General features: G+C 40.9%; 1 protein-coding gene across 1 annotated transcript; it reads right to left on the reverse strand.

Annotated features, from left to right (window-relative positions):
- Window positions 1–83: 83 nt before the first annotated feature.
- Window positions 84–23,201, reverse strand: DUSP4 (dual specificity phosphatase 4). Its single transcript, XM_039345214.1, has 4 exons — window positions 22,497–23,201; window positions 15,612–15,748; window positions 5,213–5,432; window positions 84–2,912 (listed from the first exon to the last, which is right to left on the reverse strand). The coding sequence occupies exons 1-4, from the start codon at window positions 22,933–22,935 to the stop codon at window positions 2,527–2,529; spliced, it is 1,182 nt and encodes a 393-aa protein (XP_039201148.1). The 5' UTR covers window positions 22,936–23,201; the 3' UTR covers window positions 84–2,526.
- Window positions 23,202–24,372: the final 1,171 nt, after the last annotated feature.

Below are 24,372 nucleotides of genomic sequence, written 5' to 3' on the forward strand. Positions count from 1 at the left end.
CAGAAGGTCACAAAAGATGATCACATGACTCTGGGACACTGCACCCATCATAAATACACAAAAAGAATGAATGAGCCTTTTAATTATGAAAGGTAACCACAGCTGAAAATTTATTTCAACTAATTATCAAGCAATAAATTAACATAGTCACAATCTAAAAAAAATACATGCATTTTAGACATCCTATATAAAATATACACAATTGGGCTGAGTCTGATATCAAAAACTTTTGACTGAAGGGTAAGCCAAGTTATGTTCAAAGGGGTGTGCAAACTTCCCATATTGTACCCACAGGAGACAGAACCTGCAAGATAACTGCCTATGAAAACACTCATCCATAGGCACCTGACGTGCTACAGTAAAAACAAGCTAATTGTTAAGGAAGTCAAAGATCTCTTCAGGGTAAACTCTCCCAAGCTATATAATCATCAAGGAGCAAAACATGAAACCATTCTATTCTGAAAGACTAGTTTAAAGTGTAGAAGATTCACGTGGCTATCTTTGGCATAACGTGATGGGTCCAATTTGGGGTGGGGAGAGCAATGCGGGGCTGGAGAAAGGCTAGGTGCTTTTCATTGAGTCTAGCCCAATTTTACAGAGGATATACCTCAAAAGAAATGCGGGTTACATCCCAGTAGGAATTGCATGTTTTGCTCAAAAGTCCTTAAAATTGGCTTCAGCAGTAAAATGGAGAAGTTTGATCTGACCAAAAAGGTATATCCTTGCTATCTAGAAAAAGGAATCTTACAGGTTGGCATTTCTCTTGAAGAAAAATAACTCTCTACATGCTCTTTCTGTTAAAGTTGCTGTAAAGGTCTCAACTTTCCACATTATGTAGGATTCCTGGGGAGGGAGAGGGCAACACTTACATCCTCTTTGAGGATCCACATGAAGAATTATTTTATGGAGCAGTGTTGCTCAACCATGGTAAATTTATGAAATGTGGGCTTCAACTCCCAGAAGTTCCCAGCCACTATGCCTGGGGAAGATTCAGCCTTTCCTAACTGGATTGTCATCAAATATTCTATTACCCTTAAAAGTTGGCTATACTGACTGGAGCTTATGAGACTTGAGTATCTTCAGGAACTCACTTGTTGGGGAAGGCTACTTGGAAGCCATCTTTACTCTGGCCCCACACAATAGGATATCGCTTTCTTCCCTGATGTCTCAAGACACTAAACCGCTTGGCATGCAGAGATCTGCTGTGTTAGGTGAAGAAGAAAAGAACATATTTGTGCATTTGTGTCAGAGAAACCTGATTACTATTAGTCAGATGACACAAAAGGCTTCCTGCCCAGAAAGACGAGAAACAAGGACCACAAGTCACTAACTTAGGGCTGATCAAGTTATCACACCAGAGTGGCATAAATAGGAACCAAGAACTCAATATAAACATGAACAAAGACCTTGCTCAAGAGGCAAAAGGTGGGAGGAAAAGCATTTCCAGATTTACTGGCATTTCCCAAGTTGTCTCCAAAAAAATAATATATTCCCTATGCTTCATAAATCCAAATTCCATTATTTTTTTTCATTTTAAATTGGTTTCAGACCCATGGAATCTGAAAGTCACTTCACAGTGAGCCTTCAATTCTTCTCCCTTTCTTTACCCAAAACCTCGACTTAGCAAAACAGGTGGTGTTTTGCTAAGGCGAGGTTTTTGCTAAGCCAAGGTGTCATTCCAATCAAGAATTCCAAAAACCAGGCACTTTAATAAAACACGATCCACCCTTGGGGTAGCTGAAAGCATATGCAAAGTGGTCAGATGCAGGCACTAGGAGAATGCACATTTCAAAACCAGATTGGACCCGGTGTTTTGGACCTTGTCTAAACCCAAGACTTCTTGTGCATCCATTAAAGCAGCCCTTCATTCTGGCTTCAAGCAAGCTTGATCAAAAGATGCAAGTACTTTTAAGAGCTGCTTTATTTAATGCAACTATTGCTCCACGCAGAAGCCTGAAAAAGACAAGAGAGAGGCTCTGCTGACATAAGACCAAAAAACTTCCCTTCCCAAATCATTTTTGAAGTGTGCCCTGTCCTAGCAGATCCTTCACACATACGCCAGGTACTCCAGCCTGCTCCCTCTCTTATTTGCAGACGGTAGATTCATGCTGGCTGAAAATTCTGGAATCTGTACTCCAAAATATTGGGAGCACTTGCTCAGAGTAACACAACAAAGCCTGGTGTTCAACCGCATTCAAGCCTTTGACTTTCTTTTGTCTTCTCCCTACCCAGCACCCAAAAACATTATCAGGACTTTAAAACTTCAAGCTTTTTATATTTTATATAGTTTTAGAAAATGAGGTAAGACATCTTGCCAAGAAAGGACGTGCTGGAACCCACTGCCCCACTAGGTTCCATTCTAGCTGCAACGTTGCCCATTATAACTGCTGTCTTTGGTGCATTCCATTTGGCTGTAGGGGAGTGGGGGGGGGGGGGCAGAGTTCTTTATTGCCTATAGTGATTGCCAATGGGGCTGTAGGATTCTGTCCTTTGACGTCCCTAGGTGTTCACCTCCAAAGATGTACTCTAGCAGGAGGGAGAGGTGGTGATAGGGCTATGCAGATAAGGAAGGCTACTTGAAGTGGAATGCACTGCCACAGAAACTGGGAAGCTGAAAACAAATTGGGACGTAGGTGTGGAGGAGCTCTTCCCCCTCTCTCTTAGCGCTCCTGAAGGGCTCGCAGCCTCAGCAGCACACGATGTGGTCAGCACTTGGGATTCAAACTGAAGCAGTTGACCCATGAAGCTGAAGTTCGGCGAGATGATGCTCCGGCGTTGCTTGACAAACTCAAAGGCCTCCTCAAGCTTCACTTGCTTCTTCATGATTAGGTAAGCCAAACAGATGGTAGCTGATCGGGAGATGCCAGCTTGGCAGTGCACAAGCACCCGTCCGTGACATACCTTCACAGCATCTGAGGGAGCAAAGCAGAAGTATTAGCACATTCAACCCTTAAAATGCAACTCTGACCCAATTTCGGGACTGTGAGCCAAATTCCCCCAGGCCGCCTGCCCCCCACTTTATTTATTGGGTCACTTTATACAGCCACCTCAAGTTGCTGGCCAATTAGGTGCCTATATAAATCGATCTAATCAAAATAAATAAAAAGCAAGAGTATAATTTGGTTAACATATTTTACAGCATGTGAAAGATGGCTCTTTAAAGGTACACGGTACATTTAAATTGCATATATATGTTGCTGCTCGAAGCACGAAGCTGAAAACACCAGCCCGAAGATGACGAATGGGACTTCGTCGAAACGTCGCCAAGACACTTCCAATTTTACGCGGGAGAAAACCCGAACAACCAAAGACCTACATACAAACACCCGCGAAAACCTCAGAACACACACACACACACACACACACACACACACACACACACACACACAGTTCCATATTTTTTCATCCTCCAATATCACTATCTTTCTTGTGCCTCAGTTGAATGCAAGCAAAACATCCCTCAAAAGGTATTTGTGTTTGTATGCTATTTCTAAACGTGGTTCTAGATATCCAGATGTGATACACAGTATGCACAAAGCAACCTAAATTACGTTGCAGTTTGATATGGATCGCTTATATCGTTAGAATGCAGGAATCAACAGTAACTGGGAAGATCTCCCTCATTTCTTTCAGAAAGCAGATCTTTCCAAGAAACTTGGAGAATAGCTTCCTTTATTCATGCTCAGTTCTGAATTTCCTGCAGAACTTATTCTTGGCCTCAAGTGATGGTCCTGGTAATATGCAAGAATTCTGCTGCGCTTATCAGGTTAACTCCCTCCTGAGTCAATAAAGCAGCAGTAGAGTGGAGAAAAGTATCTGTCTCTCCACATAAAGCATATTGCTATAGCTGGAAAAAAATCTTAAAGCTCTGGGGTGTAATATCCATTAGTCCTATTATCAGACATGAGAAAGTTGGGGAAACAGAACTTTTAGTGCTAACAAAAGCCTGTATCTCTTTCCCTCTCACCATGCCCAGAAACAGCACTCTGGGGCTTTTGTTCTGTTTGATGCAGCAAAGGAGCAGATATAATAGGAAGGCAGAAAGAATAGGCTCAAAGAGCCTCAAACGTGCTATAGTAAAGCTGTTGAGAGCATTGCCTTTAAAAAGAGCATCTTCTGCTGTACACAAAGAAAGTATCACATTCACAAAAACACATGGCATAGTGTAAGCCAGTGCTTCTCAATTATTTTCTGTCATGCCCCCCTCGTCATATTTCCTCGTCTTAGCCTTCGGAAGACTTTCTTTTATCTCCTTCTCTCCTTCTCTCTCCGCCTGTCTTCTCATCCCTGTTAAAAAAAATTTTTCTGTACAGAGGACCGATTTCCGGGTCTAAAAGTCACACGGGCGGGTTTGGCCAATCAGGATAGAGCATCATGTCTATCCAATCGGGTCCTTTGCATGTGTCACGTGATCCGATCTAGAAATCCAATATGACAGTATTTGCCAAGGTCAAACAAGCCCCCCTTTATGGAGCCTCGTGCCCCCCCGGGGGGGCGCGCCCCACTATTTGAGAAGCACTGGTGTAAGCCAAAATTCCGCATCCTGAACTAGAAAATGGACAGTCAAACGCTTTCTGAAGAATACAGTTTCTAGGATTGGAAACTCAAGTCTCTACAACTTGCATCCAATTGTGGCAGTCCACACTCGAGGAGAGAGCTTTTTTCGGTGGCAACACCCCCATTTATCGAATTGCTCCCCAGCAAGACCTGATTGGTGCACACATTGTCATTATTCAGCCAGCAGGTGAAAACCTATTTTCCCAGACGTCATCTTTTCATTTGTATAATTTTAGGTGCAGAATGAGAGTTTCTTTGGCTTTGTGTGTTTGTGTGCATATGCGCCCCTATGAGTCGGTCTTGACTCCCGATGACTGCCTAGTCAAGTAGCTGCAGTTTTCTTGGCAAGTTTTTTTTTCAGAAGTGGTTTGCCATTGTCTGCTTCCGAAAGCTGAGGGAAACGGAGTAGTCCAAGGTCACTCAGCTGGCTTTGTGCCTAAGTTAAGGCTAGTACTCACAGTCTCCCACTTCTAACCTGATGCCCCTTAATCACTACTCCAAACATTTCACTTGATTTTATTGTTTATGTTTTCATTCAGATTTTTAGCATGCTTTATTGTAAATAGCCCAGGGCCTTAGCTATTAGGTGATTTAAATTCAACAAAATAAAATCCAATCATCTCCACAAACATGCCATACTTTACCATTATATTACCTATGTATTCAATGGCTTCCATGAACCAGGAGCTGATGTCAGTTTTGTGGTTATCTTCTACTGGAATGCACTTATATTGAAAGTGTCCTTCAAAGTGATTGGGGCAGTCCGATGAAACATTCAATAAAGCCGTGATTCCCAAGGCCTCCAACATGTCCCTCCGAGCTGCATGATGAGCACTGCCAAGGAAAAGGAAAGGCAAGATTTCCACCGGGCCACCCTACACCAGAGGGAAGAAATGAAAAAGGGGACAACATAAGAAACAAGAAAAACACAGGACCACACGAACGAAAAACAACACACTGGACGGTGGTCAACATCTCGCCAATTCTTTCAAAAAAGGACATCACCTGAACTTCTGTAAGCTACTGTCAAGATGCACATGGAAGTGTTGTCTTCACTGGGAAATGTTCTCATCTTGCTAATCTATTTTTTTTTTTAACATTCAGTTATGACTTGCTGATTGCACCGTTCATCTATTTCTATATAGCCCCAGCTCTTCTTTATTCCATACTTTTAAAAAAATATTTTCTGTTTAGAGAATATTTAAATAGAAGATTAAATCTGAAGTTCTGCAATAAAGGATCTTGCCCACCCTGCTAGGAAAAGATGGGAGTCAGAGTCCAGATGCTCTCTCGCAACTCAGAAAATGTTGCCCCAAACAGCCAACTGTGTTCACCCACTTTACGGCTTCTTTTCACTAACCTCAAGATACTAAATATTACTCCTATAACTAAATTATGCTTTAACTATACAGGCTGCAACATGTTCTTTCCACACCTACGTTTCGGTCCAAAAATCAAAGACTGCCACAGCACAGTTGGTGAATGTTTGCAGTTAAATTACATTTATAGATTGCCAACCATGAACTACAGAAAGTTGTCCACAGTTCTGATATTACCCACCATTTTTAATATTCAACCACCATCCCCTGCCCCCTAAACCAAAACTTGGGAATCAGTAAGTTTATATTTTGCATACTGTAATTAAGATGATAGAATAAAAACGGTTGCCAACAAAAATGCCTCCCTAAATTCTATTTAGAAGTGCCAGCATGCCGAGTCACAGTGAACATGTAACTCCTAATCAGGTTTTTGGACAGGCAGTGCTGTGAAAGATATACCCAAAGCTCCATATCAGTTGCTGACAGCAAAGGAAAAAAATGCACATTTACTGCCTCTCTCCAAATAAACTTTTGCACCTGCTAGCAAATAACTTCAGAATGCACTTTATCACTTCCTTAATGACCATACTGTCGTTCTTTGTATGTAGCTCTGCACTGCACGTTTGGTTCAGTGTGCTAAGCTCAGAGCAAGCCAATAACAGTGGTCTGCTATACTAGCAGCAATCATCAATGGATTCCTCCACTTGAAGTATTTCAGGATTGAGATTGGCAGAAGATCACAAAATGAGGCCAAATCTGCTCTACTAGTATCTCCGGATAACCTGGAACCTGACAACTCTGCTTCGAGAGCTTCCGGTACGAGGCGACGGCGATGGCGGCTATCTTTTAGCCGTCCAGCTGGGGAAGTGTCAGAGCCGCGGAGCACAGCGCGCATCAGCTGGCCCGCGGCTCGGAATTCCCTTCCCGGGCAAAGGGAAGGGACAGAGAACGCAGGAATAGAGGTAGAACCCCTAAACCCCCTCTGGATTTATTTCTAGAGGGGGTGAAAGGAGTGTTCCCTCGGAGCTCCTGCTGATCTCCGCCTCCCAGCTGTTTTTGCTTCCTAGGAAGCAAAAGAAACCGCCGCTTCTATCTCCGTGTTTATAGTATTTTGGTGAGTAATTTTTAAACGGACGGAGCAGTTTAAAGGATTTTTGTTATATACTTTAGGTGTTTATTTTTTTTATTATTTGATTTTTACTATTTTTCCTCCTTTTCTTTGTTATATTAGTGAAAGGATTTAAGATGGCGTTTTGAAAGTGTCGGAGTTTTTTTTTCCTTTCCCTTTTGTTTTACTTTCCCTTTTTAAGGATTGGCTTTTGCTTTTGCTTTTGGCTTAGAATTTTTTCTTTTGAATTGTTTGCTCTTTTATCTTTTATTCTTTGGATTTTCTCTGGATTTTCAAGGACTATAGTTTGTCTCTTTTTAAATTCTTTTTCTTTTTCTTTCCTCCTCCCTTCTTGTGTGGAGGGGAAAGGGAAGTGAGAACTGCGCTTTTTAAAATGGCTTCAAAGAGACAGCAGCCTGCTTCAATACCTAAGGTTGTTTCTTCTCCTATAACTTCCACTGCACAATTACAACAACAATCTAAACATGTACCACCGGCTCAGCCACCACCCTCCCCCCCTCTGCCTGGACTTTCAGCACAAGAGGTCAGAGGCATAATGGGAGAGATTGTAGTTCAAATGAGAGAGGAAATGAAGCAATTTGCCTCACAGATTAAATCAGAAATTAAATCTGATCTTAAAGAAGAGATAACGGGGATAAAGACTAAATTGCAAGAAAATAATAATGATTTACGACAAGATATACTTGCAGCAGTTTCAGGCTTGGCTACTGTGGTGGTTAAGCTCGATGCAAGGCTTGAGGAAGTGGAAAACAAAGTTGATTCCTTTGATGATAAAATTCAAGATGTGGAAAGGAAGGTGGAGTCTTCACAAGAAGATATTTTGATGTTTCAGTACAGACAGATGGAGTATGCCTTGAGGATTAGAGGCCTCAAGGAAGATATGAATCAAGATTTGGTGGAGGTGGTCCTTACTGATCTGGCAGTGGCCTTGGATATGGATAAAGGAGAATTACATAGAGAAGTGGAAAAAATTTATAGACTTAACTCCTGGATTGCTAAGCAGAAGAATTTGCCTAGAGATGTGGTGATTTATTTTACAAAGAAGTCCCTGCGGAATGAGATTATACAAGCCTTTTACAATAAAAGATTTCAGATTGCTGCCCAAGATGTTATCATTCTAAAGGAAATCCCATCCAAAATTTTAAGAAGCAGGAAAGACTTCGCTTTTTTAACCAATGAGCTCAAAGCTAGATTGATGCCATTTAGATGGGAAATTCCGATGGGTATTGTTTTGAGCCATGCGGGGACACGCTATAGATTGAATACAGTTGACAAAGCTAGAGAGTTTTATACTTCGGTCCTGGGTGCAGGCTCAACTCCATCTGGTCAGAAATCTCCGAGTGGCAAGGAAGTCGAGCAGCAATCTGAGGCATTAGGTTTGGTTTCCGCTGGGATGATACAAGCTGAAAGGCAACGCCAGATGGAGGTTAAAGAGCAGAGGATGACTCGTGCAGCTTATAAGCGTAAAGAGAAGGAGCAACGTAAAAAAGAGCCTAAAGAGAATTCTTCTGGAAGTGCATCATCGCCGGTGGGAGGAGCAAGACCCAAGAGTTATGCAACACATGCAGCTCTTTCAGATCTTGATGGTGTCTTCTCCAGGCTGCGTGCCAAGGGAGATGGCAAAGTTTTTGACCTGGAATGTTAATGGATTGAATTCTCCTCAGAAACGGAAAAAAATCTTTTATTATTTGAAGCAACATACCAATGATGTTATTTGCTTACAGGAAACTCACATTTTACTTAAAGATCAGAAATATTTAGTCAATGCTCGTTTGGGAACTCATTTTATATCTTCTGCTCCTGGGAAGAAAGGGGGAGTTGTTATATATGTTAAACAAAACCTACCAGCTTGTCTGGTAGAATCAGATCCCCAGGGGAGATATGTGATGATTGAACTTGGTATATATGGTAAGAAAGTACTTATAGTGGGACTTTATGCTCCAAATCAACAACAGGAACAATTTTATAAGCAGTTACATCAAAAAATAACATTGCTTGACTATAGATCAGTGGTATTAATGGGTGATTGGAATGGCGTCTTAGATATACAAAGGGACAAGAAAGGTTCCTCTCCTTTTCTTAAACAAGCAAGGTTACCTAAAGCTTTTTTTGATATGAAGGAAGACTGGGAATTAAGGGATTATTGGCGGGAATGTAATCAAGAGGAGAGAGATTTCACTTTTTTTTCTGATAGACACCAATCTTTTTCAAGAATTGACTTTTTTTTGATTACTACGGATTTGTATAATAAAGTAAAGAATGTAAAGATTTTTCCTAGATCACTGACGGATCATAGCCCAGTTTGGATGGAGCTGACTCAAGAGAAAGAGGAAAGGAGATCCTGGAGAGTTAATGAAAATTTGTTCAGACAAGAGAAGAATGTTCAAAAGTTAAAGGAGTGTTTAAAGGACTATTTTGCTTTGAACATGTATAAGGGGACTTCAATGTCAATGGTATGGGATGCAGGTAAAGCATTTATGCGTGGTGTTTTGATAAAAATGAATAATTGTCATAAGCGGAAGCAGATGCAGAAACGTAGAGAACTTGAAGATGAAATTAAATCAAAAGAAATGGCCTTGAGTTTAAATCCTTCTGATGAAAGTATTAAAGAATCTGTAAAGTTACTAAGGTCACAATTTAATATGTTGATAGCAGATCAAGCGGCAACTAATTTATTGTTTATGAAACAAAATACATTTTGTAATGCTAATAAGCCTGGGAGATGGTTGGCTTATCAATTAAGAAAGAAACAGAGACAGAGAATAATAGAGAAAATAAATTACAAGGGTAAATTAGTTTCTCAGAAGGAATTGATTAAAAAATCTTTTTTGGATTATTATCAAAAGTTATACAAATCTACTAATGTGCAACTGCTAGATATAAATAAATATCTAGCTGAGGCAAGTTTTCTAAACTGACTGAGGATCAGAAACATGAAATTAATGGTTTAATTACTAAGGAGGAAATTGCCTCAGCAATTCAACAATTGAAACTAGGGAAAGCACCGGGTACGGATGGGTTAACAGCTGTTTATTATAAAGCTTTAATGGAGGAGATGATCCAACCATTAAATGATCTTTTTAATGGTATCTTACAGGGTTTAGAGATTCCTCCTTCATGGCGTAGTGCTTTTATATCATTGATTCCAAAGGAGGATCAAGATCTTACTTTACCAAAAAATTATAGGCCTATATCTCTTTTAAATGTGGATTATAAGATATTTGTAAAAATTTTGGTAAATAGGCTTATGAGGGTGGCGCATCATCTTGTGCATAAAGATCAATCAGGGTTTATAACAGGAAGGTATATGAAAAATAATGTTAGACAAATTATTAATCTATTAGAATATTTAGACAAGAACAACCAAGTTTCTGCAGGGCTCATATTTTTAGATGCTGAAAAAGCATTTGATCAATTGAATTGGCATTTTATGCTAAGAGTAATGGAAGAAATGAATTTTGGCGAAAAGATATTACAAGCTCTTACGGTAATATATCAAAAACAAATGGCACAACTTATTGTTAATGGAGGTTTGTCGGAGGTTTTTACAATAGAGAAAGGTACTAGACAGGGGTGTCCTTTATCGCCATTGTTGTTTGTTTTAACACTGGAAATATTATTGATTAAAATTCGAGAGTCTCAGGAAATTAAAGGAATAGAAGTTAACAAAAAAGAATATAAGTTGAGAGCTTTTGCGGATGACTTGGTTGTTACTTTGTCGCAACCTGATTATTCTGCAGTAAACTTATTACAGTTGATTCATCATTATGGTTTGGTTTCGGGTTTCAAGATTAATGTAAATAAGACTAAAATCTTACCTAAAAATATGTCTAGTCAGGAGAAGCAGATTTTGGCTAACTTGACGGGTTTTGAGATTGTTAATAAGGTAAAATATTTGGGGGTGATGTTGTCTGTTTCTAATGTAAAATTATTTAAAAATAATTATGAAAGGTTGTGGGTCAGGGTACAGAAGGACTTGAAGAATTGGGAGAAGTTGCAATTATCCCTCATGGGAAGAATTGCAGTGATAAAAATGAATATTCTACCCAAGTTTCTTTTTTTGTTTCAAATGTTACCGATTTTGAAAAATGAGATTAATTTAAGTGAGTGGCAGAAGGGTCTTAATAAATTTATTTGGGCAGGGAAAAAGCCAAGGGTTAAGTTTAAAATTATGCAAGACTTCCGTGAGAGGGGTGGACTTAAGGTACCAAATTTGAAATTATATTACGATGCGGTGGTTTTAACACTAATCAGTGATTGGGTAAATTTGACAAATCCTGAGATACTTCATTTAGAGGGATGGGATTTACTTTATGGGTGGCATGCCTATTTAATATTTAATAAAAAAATGGACTGGGTCTTTAAATCTCATATTTTAAGAATTTCTTTACTTAGGATTTGGAGAAAATATTATAAAAGTGATTTTAAAGTTCCATTATGGGCTATACCTTGGCATGCGATAGAAGGAATAAAAAGAGGAGTAAAAATGGACATGGTGTCTTATAGTCAGTTACTTAGATGGGATGGGCAAAACTGGCAGTTAAGAATACGGGAAGATTTAGCGCAAGAAAATATTATTTATTCCTGGTTTCAATATAGGCAACTAGTAGATAAATGGAAGGTGGATTGTAAATTGGGTTTTCTTAGAGAAGATGGAAATCTTATTAAGCAAGTTAAGGATCAAAGACAAACCCATATCAAGAGAATTTATGGGGTATTAGTTGAAATGGACTCAGAAACGGAATTAATTAAAGATTGTATGATTAGATGGGCGCAGAATTTTGGTGTCCCAGTCTCATTGGACATTTGGGAAACCATTTGGGTGAGAAATGTCAAATTTACACAAGCACAGAACCTTAGGGAGAATTTTTATAAAATGTTTTATAGATGGCACCTTGATCCACAAAAAATGTCTCTTATGTACCCTGACGTGCAACCCAAATGTTGGAGATGTGGTTATAAGGATGCTTCCTATTATCATATTTGGTGGTCATGCAGAGAGATAAAAGCATTTTGGATCAAAATATGGTGGAATATCCAGAGAATTTTTAGAAGGAGGGTAAAATTTACTCCGCAATTATTTTTGTTAGGCATTGTTACAGATTGTGATACAAAGGAGGTTGTATTGATGTTAAATTTGATTACAGCCGCTAGGCTGTTAGTAGGACAATATTGGAAGAAGGAATCTTTGCCTACATTGCAGGAATGGTTTCTTAAAGTAGCTTATCTGGCGGAAATGGCAAAGATTTCGGCTTTCTTAAAGCAACAAACGCAAGAGAAGTTCCTTGCTGTTTGGGACAAATGGATAAAATTTATGCAATTTAGATTGGGTATACAAAAATATCACATAGCTTTTTTATAAGTTTTATTTTTATATATATATATAGATATTTTTTATATATATATATAATATAAATTTTTTAATTTAATTTTTTATTTTTATTTCTTAATTTTTAATTAAGCCTATATTCTGCTCTGGGAAGCTCAGGGGGGGGAAGGGAGGGTTTTTGTGAGGGGTGGGGGATGGGGTTTTTTTTTTATATATATGTAATGTTTAGTTTCTTTTTTGTATATGTTGTCTTTTGTTTTGTATTGTTTTTGTTTTTTTGTAAAATTTATAAAACTTTCAATTAAAAAAAAAATAAATAAATTAACTCTGCTTCAGACTCCATGCATTCCAAGGAATAAGCTGTTCCTATTGCCTAATTTCTGCTACATATGTCACATGGCTTGAGAAGGAATTTCACTGCCTCTTTGTCAGTGTGCAAATTTGTACGTTCCTTGATTGTAAGAATATTAATCTCTTCTTGACGCGACACATATGTGCAACAAGCTTAGTTGCAGACAGTTAAAGCTAAAATAATTTCATCCCAAAATATGTAGATTTGGGAGATGACTTATCTCCCTGTCCTGTCCCCTGAAAATGATCTGCTCTCAATACATTCTCCTTTTTGGAAAGTACGCAAGTTTATGGCATCTGAACCTAAAATACTTGTGGGCTAGAATTTCTATTACTAGGCAGAGAAATAACTGGAGGTTGTATAAATATTTAAAGAAGTATATACCAAGAAGGTTAGATAAATAGAAGTATTAATGTAAGAGAAAATTAATCTTACTGTATATAATACAGATAGGGAAATTTGGAGAGAGGACTTGCTCGGACATTACCCCTGAATTGTATCTGAAGAGGGATGAGAGGGAAGAAAGGAGAGGAGAGAGAAAAGAGTAAAGGAGGGGAGAAGGAAGTAGGAAGGTTGGAGGAGAAGAGGAGAAGTGGGGAGAAAGAGGAGAGTGGTGAAGGAAAGAGAAGAGGAGAGGAAGAAGAGGGAAGTAGGGAAGAGAAGAAAGGGAGAAAGAAGGTAGAGAAGGAGGAGTGTGGATACAGTGAAAGGGGAAACGGGCGAGCAACACCAAAAGTCATGTGTATGTATTTATTTCGTTTTATTAAAAGTATCTTATATATGAATTTTAAAAGAATGTACGTTAACATCTTATGTATGGGGAGAAGTTGGAAAAATAAAAAATTATTATGGCTAGAATTTCTATTACTAGGCAGAGAATGGTCACCAAGTTTCAATTAAACACATTCACGCTAGAAATTAACAAGGAACCCTGTTAGTGAACCAGTGTTTGCTAGACTTGAAGCCACCTTAATCAAAGCAATCCTAGTCTTTGTTTTTGTTGATGCTATTGTAATTCAGATACTTTACTATGATTGACAGTACATCTGCATAAATATATTGACAACTTAATGTAAATTAACGTACATTTATTGTATGATTTTTGTACTGCAGGTTATTTTATCTCAGTTTCACAACTGAAATCAATCGGGGCTATCTACCTATGTGTTCTTCTTTTCAGTTCTTATCTATATATAAATCTCTGAATCTAATTTGACAAGCCAAAAGGTAGCTTGAAACACAAGAGTCTAGACGAGGTTAATGAAAGAATATCACATACCCAGGTTTTACTTTTATTGATTCAATCTCTATGCGTTGAGGACAAACTCTTATACAATACAGGTAGTCCTTGCTTAATGTCCAGTCACTTATCAACCATTCAAAGTTATGCCCCCCCCCCAAGTTACAGCCCATTCTCAAAGTTAGGAGTATCACATACCCCCTGCAGTTGCATGATGTTCCATAAGGCAGGGGCCACAGCACATCTTAGGACATCTGCCTAGAACCCACCAGATATATTACTGCTTAGTAGATGAGACCCTTGCTGCTCAACCTAATGAAACAGACAGAAGTAACTAGGAAGTGGTAGTTCCTCAAATAACTTAGTCCCAGGGCATGTAGGGCTTTTAAAGGTCAAATCCAGCACCTTGGATTGCACCTAGTCCACATTCTGCACTAGCTAAGGCTTCTAAATACTCTTTAATGGTATTACAGCGTATTACAGTAATTCATTCTAGAGATGACCATGGCATAAGTAAATGCGACTAGAGCCTCAGGGTGCAGGAAAGATTGCATTTGGAACACAACAAGAAGTTATACAAAGGCCCTCCTAGCTATGACTGCCACCTGCTCCTCCAGCAGGAGTTGTGATTCTAGAAGGATCCCCAGATTGCACACCAGGTCCATTTGGGCAGAGCCAACAGCGCATCCCAAAATAAACATCTTCTTTAGGAGGTCAAGACACAAAACATGGGTCCAACCAAGAACATCTATGTATGATATGCAGGTCCTGACCATTTTCTTTGTTAAGCTGAAAAGCGCATGCAAGGAGCTACAGATTTGCATCACTATACACCCACCTGGAGCACATCTGAATCTATCATTTCAAAAAGCTGAAGCGAAGAAAAGAAAAAGAGCAATAAAAACATTACCCTAGATGAATTTGTCTCCCATTTTCAGCATGTATTCCAATTAACAACAAATTACCTAGAGATTTCTGGTCAACAATGCTGTGCAGGGGGAAAGAAATGTATGTGGTTTTTGACCACACAGCAAACAAGTTGCTTTGATTTCCCTCTAGTGCTTCATTATACTACTAAATTTCTACTGCCCAACATGAACAATGTCATGGTTACATTTTGGAGCAAATGGGAAAACCAAGAGTTACATCTTCACTTGACCACTCCTTGGATTGCTTGAGACCAATCTACATCTCAGGTCAATCTATCTCACAAGATGAGTTAAGAAAAAGAGGAGAAACCTCCACAGTACTAGAGAAAAGTATAAAAACTTGTCCTTGTGGATTTGGAGAACCTGAAATTCCAGTCCATGTGTTCCTTCAGTGTCCTTTCTACAACTACTTGTGCTCAACTCTCATAACTCTACTTGCCAACAGAAGTGCCATCTGTTCTGAAAATGATTTGCTTTATATCACTAAATCAAAACCTTAACATCTCCAGAAAGATTGTGAAATTCGCTACGGAAAAATACTGTCTTGATTTTAGGATTTATAACGATAAAAAAACAATTTTTACCTTGGATGCTGTTCTGCATCATATATGACTCATTACCAAGCACAATTAAATTAAACTCGAGAGGACAACCCCCGGGTCTATCACCAGAGGGATGTGGAGGCCATCAATAAATAAAAGGAAGCTTTTTGCCTCAGAGAGCAGACAGCTTTGAAGTGTGGAGAAGCCAACCTACCTGATCGTGCTGTGGTGTCCCACAGGAACTGCAGCTATGGTCCAGATGCTCCACAGGTGCCAAAGTAGAGGCTGATGTAAGAGATTTTGTCTTTGTGCAGAATTCTGGATATTCTGACCGGAATCTTTCGTAACCACCTGAAAGTAAAAAAAAAAGATGCTGAAAACACCTTTTCAAAGCTGTGGTCATCATTTACAAGATGCTACAGATTTATTCAACTATTACCGATACATAGAGTAGACACAGAAGCCAGCCCACCTCCAACATACGCACAACATGCATAAATGTGCATTCACACTTACATACTAAACGCCCATCACCCCAGATGCTTGCTTAAAAGGAGAGAAAGAGATGATGCCACAGCGCAGTGGTAATGATATGACTCATTTTAATAAAAGAGATAACAAAGTCAAGGATGTTCCAAAGTTTTTAATGACACTGTAAACCTGTTCATGACATTTTCTTGGTGATGGTATGAAATCTTCTTCTGGAACTTTGACTTCTCACAGCCTTGGAATTCCCTGATGATCTCCCATACCAATTAATCAAGCCTAATCAGGCCCAGCTGACTGACTAAAACTAGCCAGTTTTAGCAGAGGACTGGCAATGCACTCAGCACTTAGCACAGGTATCTTCAAAAGATCTCCTTCAAGATATGTTACTGCTACAGATCCCCATTTCCCCTGCCCATTTCCCATTTGTTACATTAGTGCCTTAGAGGAAAAACAAGCTGCTGCTGTGTTTCCCTGAAAATAAGACCCGGTCTTAATTTTTTTCCCTGCAAAAGAGGCATTAAGTCTTATTTTAGGGGCAGAAGGGGTGTCTTTTCCACTCACAATTGCATTGACAGCCCTGCCCAGTCGGCCCACTTCTTCTGGGGCCGAAGGAGCAGCTTCATTCTGCAGCTGAGAATGGAGCTCGGGCCTGCATTTCACAGTCAGAGGCCTTTCCGGAAGGCCTCTGTAGCCGAGAACCGAGCTATGGATTCTCCACACAGGCACTGAAAAATATATTATGTCTGTGTAAATTGGGATCAGGTAGACCAGATCCCCTCCTCTTATGTATCACACCATTCTCCTGATGTCAAACTAGAAATTCAGCACTGCCATTCACTCAATCAGCCAGAAACAGGCAAGAGCTCCGATATGTATTGCTGTCAGCTAACTTGGCATCAGTAAGTATACTGGTAGTTCTCGACTTATAACAATTAAGTCCACAATTTTGGTCATAAGTCATTATGATTAAAAGTAGAGTCACCGTGTGACTGGACTGATTTTACACCTGTTCTTATAATGGTCATTAAGTGAACCACCTTATTCAATGGGTGTTTTGGGGGGGGAAGGCAGCAAAAAACACAGCAAAATATGATCATGTGATGGCAGGATACTCTAACCATTTGTAAATTTGAGCCAATTGCCTGCAATGCAATCACATGACTGTGCAGCAGTTGTAATTTCAAGGATAAATCATAAGTAACTTTGTCATAATTTTGAATGGTCATTAAGCAACCGTTTCTAAGTTGAGGACTACCTGAACTCTAAAAACAGTGAAACTGAGTGTGTGATCATGAATATTTGGTTACCAAGGGACCTTTTATGATTGTTGGAAGGTTACTAAGGAACCTACCATGACGTAGTTTACATCTTCAAACTTCATTTGAACTCTGCCTATCATTTTGGTGTCTCTTTTTCACCACTCACTGCTTTCCCTCCCACCATATACATATAGCCGTAGCTAAGGATATTATTAATCATCCATATGTCAATATTAAGCACTTGTGCCCCTCCCACAAGCTTTCACTTATAATACATTGTTAGTTTCTAAGGTGTCAAAAGTTTCTGTTGTAGCTACCGTACAAATTAACTTCTGGAAAGTTTACAGCAAATTTGTTAACACAAAGTCCTCTTAGTGTAAAGTCCATTTTCTATCTCTGAAGGCACTCAATAGTGAAATGGGTAGCATATAAATTTAATAAATACTTTACAACCACCAAAATTTGGCAAACCAGTAGAATCCCCAATTTCTGGGTCAATTTTATTCATACAATTATGAAGGCTGCCGGACTCCAGAAGGCAACAAAATAGTAAAACAGATTATGCACACCCTGAAGCAAAACTGCAATGGTACCTTGGTACTCATCATTAATTGGTTTCAGAAGACACAATGAGTACCAAAAATAATGAGTACCAAAAACATTTTCCCCATAAAGAATAATGTAGTGAGTCACAAGGCAGCCGACAAGAAGTTCTAGCTTATGCATTGAGTACCGGACCAGGACAAAATTTTCCTGTCAAAATGCATTCAGTACCAAATTCGATGAGTTTCAAAGCAACTGAATGTCAAGGTACCACTGCATATATATCAAGTAAAATAAGGAACCTACAGCAGCTCAACAGCCACCATTCTCAAGGCTTAGGAGAACACTCAAGTTTCATAGACCAACCTACATGGACTGCAAAAGAACACCTGCCACGTTAGGAGCTGGTCAGCAGTATGTCTTTCAGGGTGATGGTGAATTTATTAGTTTCTTTAAAACCCTGTCAGGCTGCAAAAGCTGCTTAGCTAGCTGGCCACCTGTCAGGCAGGCTTGTCACAGACTTTCAGAACTACATCAGGATAGAAGGCATTCTGGATGAGTGCAGTTCCAGAGGGCAGGTCCTGCAATAGAGAAGCCATGCTTCCTAGACTCTGATAGATTAATTTGTTTGATGAAGGAAACCTGGAGTGTCTTATGTCTCCAGTCTCTGATGGTTTCTGCCCACTCCATCAGAGAAGGGTGGTCCTTCAAATCACCAAGGCCTATGCCATGGATGGATTAATAGGTGATAGCCAGGACTTGTAATGCACTTGGAAGTCAACTGGCAACCAGTGCTATTTACAGAGCAGTGGTGCCATGTGGGCATGACATGGCATGCTATCACTGCTCACACCACTGCATTCTGCATCAGGCGTAGCTTTTAGATGGTATTCAAGGGCAGTTCAATACAGATTGCCTTGCAAGAGTCTGTTTTTGAGGTGGTTAGGGCATGGTCATCTAAAGGCATCCTGAATTAGGAATGGGCACAACAGAAACACTAGATGAATCTATTTGAAAGCCTTCTTGGGTAAAGCTGCCTCCTGCTTCTAAAGTACACGTGAGTGTCAAATGGGAAAGTACTAATCCATCAGAACTAAAGATGGAAAGTACATTGAACTGAGGAACTCAAGTATCCACAAGTACTAGGTCTTGTTAGATTGAGTCCAAGTCTGTTCCTCCCTGTTCAGATCTGAACAACCTCCAGACACTGTCCTCCAGACAGGACATTGACCACATTACTTGGATGACCTTGTATCAAGTCATGTTATTGGGTATCATTACCATGCTGGTCACACTGAATCCCCAAATGATGATCTCACCCAGAAGTATCATGCAAATGTTAAACACAAGTGGTTACTTTCAACCCCTGAGACATTCTGCAAATGACAGGTTGTGGTTATGGCCTCTCCCCCTCTATCAATACCCACTGCAACCAACAAATCAGGAATAACCACCATAATATAGTCCCTATCATTCCCAGCTGGACCATGACTGGTGCTACTGAAAGCTGCTAAGAAATCATGGAGCACAAGGATGGACACACAACCCTCATCTCAATTCTGCCAAATGTCATTAACAAGCACTCTCCAAATTGTGATTTTATCTTCCCAGGAATAGCAAGTTCTACCGTTCATACACAAATGCAAATGCTCTTCTCCACCACATTATTTTTTAGTATGAGTAATTTCACCTTATGCTACAGAAATGCTCACACTGAGGAGGCTTTTAAGTGCAAGGTCATCATCCTTCTTCCTCCTCCATTATTTTATTTATTGATTTATTAAACTCTTTCAACCGGTCTTCCATCCCAAGTATCTTAATGGATCAAGGTTTATTTGTACATAAGCTACAGGAGGAGATGTTATAATATAAGTGGCTAAAATGCACATAACAGTAGGACATTCTATGAAGCAGGCTGATCCAGTAAAAGATCTCTCATTCTCTTAGTCAGATCTGGATTACAGCAGGCAGTTCTCTCCCCCCCAAACCTATTGGAGGAAGCTAAAAAAGTAACAGGAAAGACACCCCTCCCCAGTTCCGAAGCTTTTGTAAAAGCAAAGCTAAATGTAGCAATTCCAAAGATTAAGCAGTAGAAAATATTTTCTATCCACTTCCCTCAGGGTTTGTAGGAACACTACTGCTGAACGAGATCTTTGAACAGCATTATTACAAAAATGCACTATTCCCAGAGCAGTAAGCTAAAAATAAATTGCATTTAATTGTTCAATAGACTCCCAATGTGAAAAAAAATATTGAATTTAGATAAATAAAAACAGGACTGTATACATTACAAGGCTACATGCAAAATGACATCTTTCCAGTAAGGTTCATATTCTGCACATGCCCAAACCAAGTTAGGTAAATTAATCAAATGTTCATAATTAATTCTAGCTTTGTTTAGCATGACTCCCAGGGGAAGCCAAGGCAATCATGAAGCAACAAACTAAATTCTGAAGGGATACTTGATCCTAGTAGTTGGCTGTGCCTATAAAGAGCCTAAGCAGAGTTGTCCACTTTCCAAGCTCCTCCCCAACCAGTTCCAACTTTAGCAGTCATTTTTTTTTCAGCAAAACTGCATTGCAACATCAAGCATTTCCAGGAAACAGAAGGACATGGGGCTTCTATAAGGGATGGGAAGAAGAATTCCAATAATGGGAATTGGCTAATTAGATAACAAAATGTTATAACTTAAAGCCCCAATCTTGCTAACCCATTCATGATTTCACTGAAGTGAAACACAAATGAAGCCAAGATGCAGAAAGAACTAATCAGCTGCCAAATGAGTACAAATGCCTTTTGAAATTGATCGATGGTATTGGTTTATTTTGACTTTTTGTCTGCTTTAAACATGATTTTCTTAGTATTAAAAGAATTGTTCTGTGAATCACTGTTTTAAAATAGCCTCCTTTATATTAGAGATTATAACCATTTATCTCAAGACTCGAGTTTCATTTTTTTTTTCATTGTCACCATTAGTTTCAGTAATTAGCAAATCTACTGATTAAAGTGTAGGGCTTTCTGATCATCTATAACATAAGGTTTTGAAAATAAAAAATATATATTTGATGGGGCTTATGACCACTGTCTTTCCAATGTCCCTTTAGAAGAAGGAAACCATAAAAAAAATTCCTATTCTGAGCTGGAATATTTTGGCTAGGGCTATTTAAGGACGCAGGGCTGGAGCTGGAGACTATTCCACAGAAGCCCATAAGAACTTCCTTCCAGGAAACACAGATACAGTCCCTGGAGCCGTGGCACTACAAAACGTAGGGCTACTTTCTACCACTACCACCACCCTTATTCTCATGCATTCCTAAGGGGAGAGGCCATTTGGGGGAACAATAAAACAGGATCTCTCACCCTTTTCCCTTCCACCCACCCCAAGCTTTTGTAATTCAAAAGGTCACCAGCTGCCTTCATGCACACAACCAGCTAATAAGTCAAATGGGCAGGAAATACCCCTCCCTTCCAATACCGCCTGGTTTCCTTAAGCCACACCCAAGCAAGAAAGGGGAAGTAGCTGAGGGGCAAAGATTATAAGGGAATCCATTATTAGTCAAAGCATGGCTTTTGCTAACTCCCCCCAACACCTTGGATAACCCAATTCAGCCACTGAATGGTTTTTCTCACTCTGGGTCAATTTCCTAGCAGCTTTTCTCACATACAGCTGTATAAAGGCCACATCCTGTTGACTGCTGGACTGTTTACTTTTCTTTGAGAGCAATCTGATTGCCTGGAAAACTCTGAGTTGACAAACAGCGGGGACCCCAAGCCATTTTCTTCAGAAAAGTGATCAAATGCCTTTTAGAGAGAAGAAAAAAAAAACACGCTCCTTCTGGGGATTAGGGACACAGTTCACCTTCTTTTTAGGTTCTTTCTTGACTTCTTTGCCAAACCATGGGGCAGAGGGGGAAATCTGAGAAACTGGGGGAAGGAGAAGAACTCAGGATTGGACAGGTTGAAACCTCTAAGTGAAATGAGTCTGCAGGAACTTGCCCGTGGTCCTTCTTTTTTGGTTGGCCCAGGGCTGAAAAATTCTCTCTAGGAGCTGAAGTAGTTTCCAAATCGCCCTGACTGCCGCTGCTTGTTTTCTAACAACAGGCGTCTCACTCTTGCCCCGACGCCCGAGTCAAGTGGCGGGCAGAGGGGCGCAAAGTCAAGCGAGGGAACAGCCGCGGGCCGCTGGCGTCATCGCTGGTCAAACCACGCCAGAGCGAGCTCTCCCCGTCCCCTCCCGCAAGACGGAAGTGAAGAAGGGCGTGAGAGGGGCCTGACACGCGGCTCACACGTTGTGCCCTTCGAATGGGTGGGATTTAGACCTCCTCTCCCTTCATTCCGCCCCCGGCAGTCCCCACATCCTTTGCAAGCGAGGAGAGAATGAACCGGGTGACTTAACAGGCCCGGAGAAGAGAGGGTAAATGGCCCGACTCGAAGACTGGTCTCTGTCCTCCTCCGGCATAGCGGCGACGGCGGGGTCCTTGCCAATCAGTCCGAATTATAAACCTCAAGGCTTTGAGAGTCCTGCGTATTCCAAATCGCGAGGGGTGGGTGGGTGGGTGGGTGGGTGGGTGTGTGTGTGTGTGTGTGTGTGGCAAGAGGCACATGCTCAGTGTCTTTGTCCTTCTCGTGCCTGTACTATGATTTAAACCCCGGGGGCCCCGCACATTCCAACCGGCCCCTTTAAACCCATAATCCGCTGAACGGTCTGGCTCAAACCAGCGTACGGGAAGTCGGTCTTTAAGAGCCACAGTCCAAACGCCTGATATACTCCCCGGCTAAGTTCGTGCGCCCCTCTCCCTCCCGCCTACCTTTCAGCAAGCAGATGTTCGTGTGCTCCGTGTCCTTGCGCAGCGTCCGCACCACCAGCGACACGGTGCTATCCTCCCGCAGAGATTCGGCCCGCAGGCTCCGCTCGTCATACACAACTACGGCCGAGTAGAGCCCCGAAAGCAGGCGGGAGCGCACCTCGTCTTCCGCCGGGAGGATCTGCTCCAGGCTGATCGACCCTTTGGTCCGCCTTCGGACGATGGTGTTGCATCTCACGTTGAGCGCGCCGCGGATGTAGCCGGCGCTGTGAGCGAGGAAGGGCCTGCAGTCCAAGAGGAGACACTTCCCGCCAGCGGGAGGAGATGAGGAACTGCTAATGGTGCCGCTGCCGCCGGCTTGGTTGTAGCTCCCGCCGCTGCAGTCCCCCCGATGCAGGAGGTGCCGAAGCACGCTGCAGTCCATCTCCCGTAGCTCCACCATGGCTGCCGGCTCTGCGCAGCCTTCTTCCTGCCCCAGGAACGGCTAGGCTAGGGCCTTAGCACATTTTGCCCCCGCTTCCGCGCCCGTATCAGCTCAGTTATTAATAACGGAGCTGCTGCAAGTAGTAGCAATGCAGCCCGCACGCTCGCTCGAGTGCGGGGGAGGGCTCTTTTTACTACCTCGCTCCGCCCCCCACCTCCTCTCCTCTCTCCTTTCCCCTCTCTCTCCGGCGCCGAGCCTCATTCTTGCTTCGCTCGCTGTGAATGGAACGCAACCGGGTCTGCCGACGTCACAATGGGCAAAAAAAAAAAAAAATATGTAAACGACGCTTCGGCGCTTCTGTTCGCCTTCATTCATTAGAAAGCTACGGCAAGGCGGGGTTTATGGCCGCTCTCCCTTAGAGCAAACACTATTACTTTCGGCAGCCGCCGGCTTTTCAGAGGAAAACGCGAAGGGTTGGGTCACCCAGGGTTGACCAGCAATGCCTACAGCAGTGTTTCTCAACCTTGACAATTTTAAGACATGTGGACTTCAACTCCCAGAATTCCACAGCCAGCAATGCTGGCTGTGGAATTCTGGGAGTTGAAGTCCACATGCCTTAAAATTGTCAAGGTTGAGAAACACTGGCCTACAGCGACAGCATGCGAGGTTTGTGGCTGCCTTGAGCCTCCCTCAACAGGCTTTTGACTAGAGCCATACAAGTTGGTTTGCAGATTTTCATAAAACAAAGAGAATTATGTAACCCTAGTAAATATCAAAACAAAACAAACAGGCTAATTAGGAACCATTTTACAGGGAATTATAACATACATAAAACGTGCAGCCAATTCTCTTGCTTTCCCTCAGTCTTCTATTTTCAGCTGCCAAGTTTGGTGATTAATTGAACCTGAGATTCAGTAATTTGGTTTCTGCCAAAAAAAAAACCACCAACAACAAAAAACCACTCTCGGGTGCAGGTATTTAGTTCACACTTACTAATTTAATTGATTTTCCCCTGTAGCCTTTCTGGATATCTTCATTTCATTTCAAATGCACAAGCATTTGTGGAGTGGGCCTCTTGTGAATCACATAAGATTGAATCACATAATTCACATTCAGTACTGGGAGGAAAGGAAGGAGACTTGGGGGGGAGAAAAAGTGACCTTGTCATCTTGAGCGGCTGTGATTTCCTGTTGTGCTTCTGGTTTGTCATCTCTTTTTGTAGCAATATTTTATCATGGGTGTAACTATTATTAAGGGCATCATCAAAATAGGACATCTCTCTAATTAAAATCAGTGGGCCATCAAACATCTTAAGAGCTGAGCTGGATTTTCTCCCAGGTTGAGTTCAATAACCTAAAATTCTTCAGGCCCCTCTCCATGTTTTTTTTAATCTATTGTAATCTATTTAATCTATTTTTAATCTATTGAAACTAATTTTATATGTTTGTGGGAGGG

This window comes from Crotalus tigris, unplaced genomic scaffold (assembly GCF_016545835.1).
Source record: "Crotalus tigris isolate CLP2741 ecotype Arizona unplaced genomic scaffold, ASM1654583v1 scf7180000017946.1269602, whole genome shotgun sequence".
Taxonomy (NCBI): domain Eukaryota; kingdom Metazoa; phylum Chordata; class Lepidosauria; order Squamata; family Viperidae; genus Crotalus; species Crotalus tigris.

Coding starts and splice junctions, on each gene's coding strand:
- DUSP4 (XM_039345214.1), bottom strand. CDS start 22,935: ATGGTGGAGCTACGGGAGATGGACTGCAGCGTGCTTCGGCACCTCCTG. Junction 15,749..22,496: donor GAACATCTGCTTGCTGAAAG/GTAGGCGGGAGG, acceptor TTTTACTTTCAG/GTGGTTACGAAAGATTCCGG. Junction 2,913..5,212: donor GGAAGCCATTGAATACATAG/GTAATATAATGG, acceptor TTGCTCCCTCAG/ATGCTGTGAAGGTATGTCAC.